The 12,272-nt window shown below is 31.4% G+C and overlaps 3 protein-coding genes across 6 annotated transcripts in view; 1 reads left to right on the top strand and 2 right to left on the bottom strand.

The window, feature by feature from the left end:
* LOC140670626 (uncharacterized) overlaps nucleotides 1-4,377 on the bottom strand; it is a 31,567-nt gene extending 27,190 nt beyond the window's left edge. Inside the window, exon 1 of the mRNA XM_072901329.1 lies at nucleotides 4,020-4,377. Within this exon, the coding sequence (XP_072757430.1) occupies nucleotides 4,020-4,021 (2 nt within the window). The 5' untranslated portion in view covers nucleotides 4,022-4,377. The remainder of the gene's footprint in view (nucleotides 1-4,019) is intronic.
* A 1,855-nt stretch (nucleotides 4,378-6,232) lies between these two features.
* LOC140670502 (post-GPI attachment to proteins factor 2) lies at nucleotides 6,233-8,068 on the top strand. Its single transcript, XM_072901133.1, has 4 exons — nucleotides 6,233-6,782; nucleotides 7,072-7,318; nucleotides 7,409-7,621; nucleotides 7,719-8,068. Exons 1-4 carry the CDS (start codon nucleotides 6,591-6,593, stop codon nucleotides 7,844-7,846), a joined length of 780 nt encoding a protein of 259 aa, XP_072757234.1. The 5' UTR covers nucleotides 6,233-6,590; the 3' UTR covers nucleotides 7,847-8,068.
* Nucleotides 8,069-8,123: 55 nt separating this feature from the next.
* Nucleotides 8,124-12,246, bottom strand: L2hgdh (L-2-hydroxyglutarate dehydrogenase). Of its 4 annotated transcripts, none has more exons than XM_072901129.1 (8): nucleotides 12,028-12,246; nucleotides 10,986-11,114; nucleotides 10,162-10,357; nucleotides 9,664-9,876; nucleotides 9,274-9,465; nucleotides 8,918-9,189; nucleotides 8,645-8,824; nucleotides 8,124-8,576 (listed from the first exon to the last, which is right to left on the bottom strand). In XM_072901129.1, exons 2-8 carry the CDS (start codon nucleotides 11,072-11,074, stop codon nucleotides 8,381-8,383), a joined length of 1,338 nt encoding a protein of 445 aa, XP_072757230.1. In that variant the 5' UTR covers nucleotides 11,075-11,114; nucleotides 12,028-12,246; the 3' UTR covers nucleotides 8,124-8,380. The 4 variants fall into 4 exon arrangements, with proteins under 4 accessions (XP_072757230.1, XP_072757231.1, XP_072757233.1 ...); XM_072901130.1 differs by lacking the exon at nucleotides 12,028-12,246 and adding an exon at nucleotides 11,722-11,986; XM_072901132.1 differs by lacking the exon at nucleotides 12,028-12,246 and adding an exon at nucleotides 11,734-11,752.
* Nucleotides 12,247-12,272: the final 26 nt, after the last annotated feature.

Here is a 12,272-nt window from a genome sequence, read left to right on the forward strand (position 1 = left end):
TTAAACAATTCATTATTTGTTATATGTGTTATAATCTGTTATAGACGATAAGTCTGTGTATCATAAAATACCTTATAATTAATCCTTCAATTAAAATATAATTTATTTGTGTGAATAAAATCCTTTTTTTTTTCAAATATAAATATTTAATATAATCATATTCAATATCAAATATTCAAGTAAATTTAATTATTTTTATATCTGTAATATAAAGACAGATTTACGGTAGTGCAACTCACTGAAATTATATCTAACCCATAATTTTGTTTCAAATAAATATTTAATATAATCATATATTCAAGTAAATTTAATTATCTTTATATCTGTAATATAAAGACAGATTTACGGTAGTGCCGCTCACACACTGGAATTACATCTAACCCATAATACAACAGCCAAGCGCATGATCTGCAGAAGACATCTGCAGAAGATGTCTGCAGAAGATATCTGTAGATCTGCGATCCGCCAAGTTATACGGAAATTGGTTCCTCTGATAATCACAAAGGACCGCAGACTACAAGTACAGTAAAATGTACCGAATGTTTAATAAGATTAATCTCATTTAATTCTTATTTTCACATACACAGTTGTTGATTATTCAAAAATATATATATTATATATAGACAGAGATGCGCTTTTTATTTCAAATTAATCAAAAAACTTAGTAAAAATTATATATGGTAATTTTATAACGCCCTGTAGTTTATAAAAGTGAGGATAGAAATATTATTACGCGAGTATCCAGAAGAACAAAACTTTAAAATTAGAAACATTCATCGAAAAGAAAATTCTCTAGAAAAGCAGAGGAAAATGAAGACAAGCTGTCGCAACGTATAGACGCGGTAAAACGGTATTGCGGCGTTTCTCTGGCAAGGGTAGCGACGCAATGCGTCTAGGAGTCTCGGGTCAGGAGGAAAGTTACGTGATGACGTGAACAACGTCAGCGACGTAGGAAAGAAGGATAGACGTCGCCGTCGCAGAGGCACGTTTTTTCCTTTCGGCGGGCTTCGCTGACAATCCCACAGATGCATGCAAGCAAAAGCGGCTGTGTTGGCCAATGACGGGCGCCAAATGCCCCATATTCGCTTATTAAGGACAGAAACAGATACGATGAAGCGGACAATGGAGCCGCTATCGCCGCCAAGAACGGTGCATCGTTCTATGCAACTCGACACAGTTACAGATGCAGTTATGACAGGTGCGCAAGGTAGGATGTTCGAATTTAATGGATGATCCGTACTATAATATTTAATATTTTTTCTTGCAAAAGTATCGGTATTTGTATACTAAAAAAATAAATATATAAAGGTAAATACCTACGAAAGTAAATTTTAAAGAAATGTAAATAAAAAATAAATAATTCAATTCTTGTTTTCGTTTAAAACAAATTAAATGAAAGAAAATTAAAAAGTTTTACTTCAAATTATAAATTTTCCTCAATCTAAAGTTTAGTTCAAATTTCGAAACGCTCTTTCTGACTTTTGCTTTATAAAGGTAAAAGACGGTTTGTAAAATTCTTCGAAAAATACATGCTACTTATAGTTTATACATTTTTTCAAGACACGTCGCGTATGTATATTTGATAATGGAAAAAGCTTCGCTTAGGCTTAGATAGTCAAACGGTTCTAATTTCGGTATATGGTTAGCATGTGGCTTTATTGCTAGGTTTACGCACGTGAGAATCGAGATAACACCACACCCTCTGTCAAGGAAGTTGTATTTTTAGCAGATACGAGTGCTGCAACTGTAAGCTATACGCGCAGTAAAATGGAGACATAGTAAACGAATGTGAATAGGATATTGTATGTGTGTTTGTGTATGTGGAGAGAGTAAAATAGAGTAAAATAAAAAATTCAGACAAAATATAACGATCGAAAGAGAAATCGCCTCCTGAAATAGCCTTTCTCGAATTCTATTCTGAAGTTCTATTTCAAAAGAATTAATAAAACAATGTCAAAGACAACCGGACGCGAATCAATGAACAAATTCTTTGATTCTATTATCTATAATTACAGACTTAGGTTTTAGTAGGAATATTAATCCAATAATATTTCAGTAAAGAATAAAGGACAATAACTAGAAAAAAAAGAATATTAAAAAAAATAATTATTATATATCAAAAATTTAATTAAAATAATTATAAAAATTATTTAAATAATATAATACAGACACAAAATAGCTAATATATATGCAGAAATAAGGCACGAAATTTTAACGACAAATTGATGATCAGAACGTGCTGATAATCTGTCGCTACACGTGCGATAATTACACACGAAAGGGATATCACGGATAGGTATGCAGTCGAATATAGAAGCGTGGATTGGAAATCGCATATTATGCAAAATACATACGTCTAAGCTGTATATACAGACAGTGTTTGCAAACTTTTCTCCAATTATGAACTTGAACACGTGGCGCAGGGATAGTGATTCGCTTTACGAGAATCACATAGTGTGGATTATAGCAAGCTCTTCGTTATCAGCTGGGCCCAGATAGTCATGCTACGCTGTGCCAGCTGTAGTAAGTAAATGCCATGGTACATGATATATGTTACGAGAGATGCTACGATAATAAACACGGCGAAGACTATTACTAGTTACAATGAATGTGATCGTTTCTTTGACGTAATAAAATAATATTTTAATAAATATTATACATTATAACATTGAAATGTTCCTTCTTAGAGACGGACATAAATTTTATTAATATACCATGTTACGTGTAACGGTCCGTTTTAATTCGCTGCGAGCTCGCCAAATGATACGAAAAGCGAATTTGCCTGACTATGTAAGGTGAGATGTAAGTCGACACAAGATGGAAATACGTGAAAGACGTAACGCTCACATTTCACAACATGATTCTCTAGAAATAAGCGGGAAAACTAAACAATAATCTCTCTTAGCAATTTTCAATAATTTTTTAAGCATCCTAAGCAATTCTTTTTTAATAATATTTTTACAATAGATATAATTATATATGTATATAATTAAGTCTATTTTTTTATAATACCTTTATTGAATAATGGTTTTAGACTGTTAACAGCACGTAATTGAATTTTCCTGCAGATACGAGAAAGGACATAATTACATCTTCTCTCTTCCAACATAATTACTGAACGCGTAATTTCTATTACAGGAACAGGGATACGCACAGCAAAAATTAATTACATATTGTTATATTTTGCCAAATTTGTACAATGCAGCAGAAGTTGCACAATTACCAGAAAAAATTATATTCTCTAGTTGTAAATAATATTTTATATTAATTATTGCGACAATGAAATATCTAACTGCGATATAAAAATACGAATTTTACATTTTTCTTTCAATTTAAAACGTTCTCATTTAAACGATAAGGAAAATATCGATATCTCCTAATACATTCCCTATGAAAGGATTTTACAGAAAAGACGAGATATCAGAATATACATACACGATATCGGTGCTATTGATACGCTTATTGCGAAATCAGATGCCCTTTATGTATGTTATACTATACATGTAGCGATGCTATAAATGAGACGAGCGTTTTGTCCTGTATCGAATACGATATTGCGCCAAATAGTGTTACGATAAGAAATAAAAATCCTCGATATAAAAGCAGACATTTTGATGCTCGAGAATTGCTCACATTGTTTAATATATGTATATATATTTCTCTCTATCCAAAATTTAAAATGCCATTCTTTTGCAAATATAGAGATCCTGACGTTGTGCATATAAGATTTATGAGAAAATTATGAAGTATTAATCTTTCTTTAATTAATGTAATAATGTGTTATTTTTCTCTAACCTATAATTACGTATAAATATACTTATTTAATAATTTTTGTAATTATAACAATTTAATATATAATAATTTTTAATTATATTTACTTATGATTATGTATAAATCTTTAGAATATCTCGCGAGAATCTTTATATTTGCCCGATTGTAAACTCAAGTAACATTCGAGTCTAACAAAGAGTGAGGTTAGTAAATCTTTAGAAGACAAGATAAAAAATTGCGTTACTCACATTTTCAAATTTCTGCCGACGATATATTTCACAGGTGTTTTATGGACGATGCAAGGATCGATCCAGAGTACTTCCCATTAATTTTCACTCTCGGCTTTTCCGGAAGAAGGACACAAAACACTTGTTACGTTTAACGTTCCTAACCTCGCAGCTTAGAGTCTTCGCGTTCCCATGGACCTCTCGCTTTTTGGTTATTGTCACTACACAAATTATAATCAAATGATATAGCACGATCGAGTCCGGCTCGCGTGACGTAGTTTGTACGTAAATATATTTCGTACGGCAAAACAATACAACGCACATTCACTTTCGCGAAATCTCGAACGTGAACGATGGCGACGTTAACCGTGTCGCGGTCGACAGTCGACACTGGTGTTCGTGGCGCCATCTCTCGTGAAACGAAATGACTATTTGGTCATAGGCTGCGTTCCCTTTGAACGCTCACGTGTTGATTACGTCATTCCATTGTTGCTCATTATATTTAGATATTTCAAGAAATATATAATGACGCTTTCAACGCGTAAACGTCCAAAGGAAACGCAGCCATAGATATAAAAAGATATATATATATGTTTGTTTTATTCTCTGTCGTGTCCTACTTTATCTCTACTTCACGAGAATAAAGAATAAAGCGCACAAAATATTTACAAAATTGCCGCCTCGAGCGATACACTTTACGAATTACTTTAGTCGTATAAATAATAATAATTATGATATTCAAAATTATATTTACTAATCATTCGTCAGAAATTAATGTTTAATACATATATATATATATATATATGGATTGATATATACCGTCAAATACCGGTCAAAAATTTAATTGTTGACTTGCTTACCCATTAAATGAGTCGCGTTTATTCAGATTCATCCCGCGTTCGAATATTGATGTTTCATCGAAGATATCATTGTGCAACGCGTAACACGCTAAAGCGTAATAATAAAAGGAATAATGCACATAAAAAAACGCGTAATAAATGTGAGTTCAGCGCTTCGGTTCAGACAATTTCAGATAATAAAAGAACAGATATATTGTTTTCTGTCCCTTTCCAACGAAACCAGTAACGAATAACGCGAGACTATGCTCGTTTCTTGATACGCATTGAATGTTTTTTTCTTTTTACAATTTTCTGTATTATACATTCACCAGAGTTATAAAAAAATACTGATATATCTTTGATTATATGTATAAAATATTAAAGTATCTCATACTTTTGATAATTTATTCTTACCTTAACATTTTTTTACACGTAGAATGGATGAAAAGAAAAGCGCGTTTAAATCGATTTTATATAGACTATACTACATTCAAAAATCAAACTCGAGTGTGTTCTATCTTTGTTCAATTTTCAGTAACAAAAATAAAATGACCCGAGACACACGAGAAGTGTTTTTGAACGCAGTCCTGGTGCAAACACTTTGCCGGAGATGTGATAGACCCCCGGTATAAAATCCGCATATATAAAATCGATTAAAATATTTCTTTTTATTCATTCTGCGTATAAAAAAATATTAAGGTAAGAAATGACGCTATTGTACGTTATTAAGAAACAAATAAAGCTCAGTGTCTCACGTGTCGCTTTCGTTATACTTATTATTGTTAGTAAGTAGATAGCACATGTCCCTCAAAGATGACTAAAAGACGACTTAAGACGATTTAAAGACGTCTCATTATCTTTTCTCGTCTCAGATATCTTTAATATGTCTTTTGGCCTTTCTGTGCTGTATGGATAGGAAGACAATTAAGAGAACGGATAAAAAACAGTATGATAATTACGATAATTACAATAAAGACTAATCAAAATGCGTTTTTAATGTATTTTAATTAGTTTTTATTTGCCATTTTATTTCTTTATTTTTTAGAATTTAAATTTTTTCGACAGAATGTATAATGTTTAAATAAAGAAAAAATGCCGAGTTATACCGCGACGAGAAGATGAGCTTTTTTATTAAAAATTGATGTTTAAGAAAATGTGTTAATTATATATACATATATCTCGTATAACGAAATTCCATTTCTATAAAAGAGTTTGAGGGTTTTATATATATTATTATATTGTATATTATTTGCATTACATAATTTCGGATAATACTTATATATTATAGAAAATAAAATATACCTACGTGAAAATATATATATATATATATATATATAAATACGTAATACGTCAGTCTAAACTTTCATATCACGTCGCTTTTTTTTTCGTAATGAGGAGCCATCTCGCGCGCAGGAGCGGAAAGAAATTCGTCGCAAACGGCGTTGCGGCTTGCGACAACGGCAATGCGTCGAACTCCCCCGAACCCCGAATCAATTCGTACCATTTCGGTGACTTAACCTCAACGCTAACGTGTACAATGTTTTTCGTTCATCGTCCCGCGAAACGATCGTCGCGCGTGGTCGTTCCGTACGATCGGAATGCAAATCCCACGTTCGTACCGCGGTTGTACGTCCGAGAAAATACGAAGGAAACTCGCCGCGCTAGTGTTTACGCATCGACGTATTAACCTTATTATCGCGTGCCGCGCGTTATGACGTAGAGTGACTGCGGACGGCTGGGAGTCTAATATATCATGAGCAAGCTTAGATTAGGGTCAGATTATATTCCTCTAACGTCGCAGGAGGACATGTCGAAGATCCGCGTCGTCGTACCGTTTTCCAAAGTGGCATGGCTCACCGTGTCACTGCCGTTCTTGGCGTTCGTCTTCTGTGTCGTCTGGTCGGTCCTGTATAATTTCGAGCATTCCACCTCCACTCATTGCCAGGTATATTATTACGAAATGATAATGACTAGTTTTTTTCAACAAATCAAGGCCGATATTTTCCATTGAGTCTGCATGAATAGCTGATTCTTAAGATAAATTTCCAATATGAGGAATGCCTCATTTGAATGTTTCCAAAATGTTGAAAGAAATTTAATATTGTTAATTAAAAGATTTATAGCATGTATGAAATAACAATTTTTTTTTTTTTTTTTTTTTTTTTTGTTTTACGTATAAACGGAGAGTTATATTTATAAAAAATAATTTCTCTTTTCTGATACAATTCTTATAGGTATACAATTTCTTACCATCTGTCTCGGCGGCTATTGGTCATTACAGGCCCCAAAGAGATGTTTGGAAAACTGCCATAGCGCTGCAAGCAACAGTGAGAATTGTAGTATTTATGCTGTATTATCGTTACTATAGAGAACATGTTTACATATGGGCGAGATACTTGAGCAATATTGCACTTGTTATGTATGCCGTTGAAAATACATCTCTCGTGACATTGAGCTTTTGGACTTCCAATGAGAATTACAGTATGTACAGTGTGCATGTAAAAATTTGCATCAATATACATGAATATTTTATACGCAATATATAATAATTAATATTATTTCTTTTTACAGCATTTCATAAAATGTCTTTCATACTGTTTTTGATAACATCTTTTATACACATGTTCCTAGCTTATTATATTATGAAAAGTTGCCTGAATATTGCAAAAGACTTTCATGACACTTCTTTGAAATGGAAACGGAGATCAATGATGTTGAATGTATTTTCTATATCAATAGCATGTTACTTCTTTTATAGGCATAATAAATATTGTGAACCTTTAGGTAAGGCAACATTAATTGACATAATTATTATAAAATAATGTTTTAATCTTATATATATATATATATATATAGAAAATCACATTATATATAATTTCAGTATATTCTATGTTTGCTTTGAGCGAATATGGAGTTGTAATCTCAAATATGGGATACCATCTAACTGCAGCATTGGATTTTGTCACAACACATGTTATGATATCTGGAAATAGGCTCAGAATTATTTGAAATCTTTTCATTCACAGTTTATGATATTATATGTATTAGTATATATATATTTGAATTTTATTGTACATACTGTTTTAATCAAAAGTCTTCGTATTATTCTCAACTTCCATATTAGAAAATTTATTAGATATAATTTACATCAGAAAAAATATATTGATTGTAGCTTCTTGATAGCATGAATGCAAGTATTAATAATAGAGATATACATCAAAATTTGTACAGAAACAAATTTCTTATAATTTAGATAATGCTAGAAATGATAAGTATAGAATATAGAATATTGTATTGTTTTTTGTTATTATCTTTTATCTGTTAATTTTTATTACTTAAATATTTATCACACAATGTGTATAAACAGATATATACAAAGAAAAAAAAATATATATATAATAAATAATTTTTTGCTTGTATATAATATAAATAATATATATAAAAATATATATATATATCTGCTTCTTTTGGAAATCTTTTCTTTAAATTCTATCTTATCTTTATAATTTGGTTAATCATAAATATTATATCAACATTGATACTTCAGAATTTAAAATCGCGATCGAGTTTATCGGCAATAAATTTTGCTATCGCCATAGCACTAGTTGCAGCGGGTGACGGTGCATTTCGACAATGTAATACTCTACTTCCAATTGTACCAGTGCCTCCGTCGAAAACGAAATCGTCTACTAACTTGCCATCTTTATCTAGCGCCTGTGCTCTCACACCTGCTGGCCCTCTGTTAATAAAATATAATTATGAGAATTGGTGAGAATTTTACCAAAACACAGTGTAGAAAATACTGACCTTCTGACATCTTTGTACGTAACTTCAGGAATAAACTTTTGTAGGTCCCTCACTGCCAGTGGATAGAAAATTGATTTTATCATTTCCATACAGCCTGGTACGAAATATCGAAAGCATAATTTGTATAAACCAGGAAACTTTGCCATTTCTATGCAATCTCGTATATTTATGTCGAACCAGCTAAAACATAGGAGCAATTTTAATATCGTTATAAATATATTATCTTTAATTTTAATAAATAACATATTTGTAATAATAAAAAAAAATCGTTACCTATAGCCTTCTCTAGCGAATGCGAGAACAGCGTTAGGACCTAGCCAGATTTCACCCGTTACTCTAGGTGTGAAGTGCACGCCTAGAAATGGGAATCTGGGATCAGGTACAGGATACACATTAGTTGTGCAGAGATGCCGTTTGTTATCGTTTAGAAGAAGATACTCGCCGCGAAATGGCACTATTCGCGGGCTTAGGTCGCAGCCTGTCATTACCGCCAGACGATCCGAATGCAGACCAGCGCACGTCAGCACATATTTTGTTGGTATGCACTTTAAAAGAAAAATCATCAAAGTATTAAATGTTAACACGATAATATATTAAAATAAAATGTATCTTTAAGGAGAAAATCTTACTCGAGTTTTCGATTGAACGGATATAGAAGTCAGTTGGGTTTTTCCTTTTGATTCCGCCATTTCTGCGAATCCGATTACTTCAAAATTAACGAAAACATCACCTCCCATTTTCTTAAAATCTTCGGCGAAAGCTTTACACACCACTGCCCAATCTACTATACCTGTCCATGGTGACCATAGAGCCTTTTCTCCCTGAAAACAAATATAATTTTATCGATTATTCATTGTTTTTTATTTAAGTTATATTTTTTACAATAATTTTTAATATTAAATACTAAAAAATAAAATATATGAAACGATACCCACAAGTTATATTTTTGTTAAGAAAAAATTGATTCCAAATTGATAAAAAAATTTAAATATAATCATTATTTTCTGCTTATACCATACCTTGCACTTTGGTTCATATTTAGATATGCAGTCTTTCTCCACGATTTGAAGATCCGGTACATTGTTCTTTGTACCTCGATCAAAAAGATCATCTATCCTCTTGACTTGATTCGGATTTTGAGCGACAATCAACTTGCCAACTTTCTTATGAGGAATGTTGTTTTTGCAAAAGTACTCATAGCTAAGTTTTAATCCTTCCACACAGAGCTTTGCCTATTAATAATCATTGAATTAAAGGTCTTTTAATTCTTTAATTATGCGTGTATTATGTGTGTATAATGTCTATGTAAATAAAAATCAATTTTAGCAATTTTATATTTCAAAGATAAGCTTCCTTGTTAATTAATTATATTTGTTAAAATTTCAGTTTTTAATCTTAAGCTGCTGTTCTCTCATATTAGATATCGATATAAGAGAGATAATGATCAGCAATAATAAAAAAATAATATATAATTTAATGCTCTTGTTAATTTCTATTTATTATCTTAAATCCAGTACCTTCATACTTCCAGGAGTATAATAAATTCCGGCGTGCACCACTCCACTGTTATGCCCTGTTTGATGCATGGCTAGGGCATTCTCCTTCTCCACGATAGCCATTTTTATATTCGGATGTCTCATGATCATCTCGCGGGCGGTAGCACAACCGACGATGCCACCGCCGACGATCACCAGGTCGTAGGCGCTGCATGTGCTGAAAATTTTGTTCACGCACACATGATTATTTCTTCTTGCATTTACAACGAGGTAACAATAATTTCACAAGCTATTTTATTTTATTTTATTTTTATTTTTTATTTTAAGCAATAATTTGTATTATGTAACGATTTGTCTGTTGAACACATTATTTCTTAGTACAGATATTTCGAAAATTAAGATTTATGCAGATTATTAGAGAAAACTGTTAATTTTTTTCCATTTATGATAAGAAAATAAAGCAAAAAACATTGAATTATTAATAAAATTAAAAATAGAATCAATAGGCTGGAGATATTATTCTGCATTATAAAATTTTATAAAAAATTCTTGCAATAAAAGAGGAAGCTTACACATCGGGAATATACATTATCCGTATAAATGTTCTGCGCTGTTGAGTCGCAAGTTATAGTTTTATGAAATACGTGAGATGTTTATTAATTCTCGACTAAAGCTTATTATCAAGCATTAGCCGAGAAGATTTGGATAAGAACTTAACAGTTTCGCGTTGGATTAAACGGCGTTTATTAAAATGCTGTCATTCAACGGAACTTTGCGGAATTGCAATGCATACTATCTGGGATGATAATACCCGATGTGTAAATCCTACAAAAGGATAAAAATACCTTGAGGCAGTAGACCCGTGACGAGATAAATAATGCAGCTGTGGTACAGTTCTCTTGAACAGAGGCGTTACCAGATTCATCTTCATCATGTTAAATATGTCATTACCTCAGATTTAGATCATATGTTTCCTACAAAAAAGAAACATCACAATCGCTTGTACAATTAATTTTCCATATATTAACATTATAGTCGCGTCTCGTATTAAAATAAATGTTGACAACTAGCGTCTAATTTCACGATATTCTTTTATTTTTTTTGTCAATAATTCGTCGTTAACGTCGGAAACTCTGAACTATTGAATAAAAAAAAAATATATTAAAATACAGTCCTTTTTTCAATACTTTTTTTTAGTACAGCCAATTCAGTCCAGTGTTGGATAAGAAACAAATTTAAATATAAAATAATAATTTTATAATGACGAATTAAATCAATTTTTTATAAATCAAAACATTTTTCGTGTGTACGATCAACGAATGAATTAATTAAAATTATATAATTATGGGTTAATTATACATATACATATACACATACACATTATAAAATTAATTTTGACATAAACTTTTAATTCTAAGGTAATTCGACAAATATATCCGATTTAAAGGGAAGTTTTTTCACGTTTTTTAATAATATCCTCTCTCTTCTAATTTTACTCCATTCATACACGTGTCTATCACGTGGCTCGATTACGTAATACAACAGTAAATGCAACAGTAAAATATATGTATTTATAATTACACGTCCTAATACATTGCACTAGCACTGAGAGACGTCCTTTAAGGAAATGCGTATCATTGCGTTATCAGTATATATATATATATATATATATATATATATATATATATATATATATATATATAAATATATCAAGAGAATAAATAAAATTATAGCTGCGCCTAAATTAGCAAAGAAACGAAATGACTATATTTAAACTCGGGATATCGAAGTCTGTAAATCACTTTCGGAGCGCAATGTATTTATCACGTTGATAGGATGTGTTATCAGATATAACTGCTCAGGCAACACAATAAAATATCAACATACTTGATAATAATGCGTAATCTCCCATCTTGTCCAATGGCAAATGAATATTTTTCGCGCAGCAAAAAGTACTAAACATCTGACTCGGGGAAGACCACCATCATTCTAGCATTCTGGACAAGAACGATTAAAGATATACATAATCGTTCACATTTTATATTTTCTCATGAAAGATAATGTAAATTCAATATCTATAAAAGTAAATTAAAAATAGACAAATATGATTATCTCTGAGTTTTTAAAGGTTA

Source organism: Anoplolepis gracilipes, chromosome 10, assembly GCF_047496725.1.
Source record: "Anoplolepis gracilipes chromosome 10, ASM4749672v1, whole genome shotgun sequence".
Lineage (NCBI taxonomy): Eukaryota > Metazoa > Arthropoda > Insecta > Hymenoptera > Formicidae > Anoplolepis > Anoplolepis gracilipes.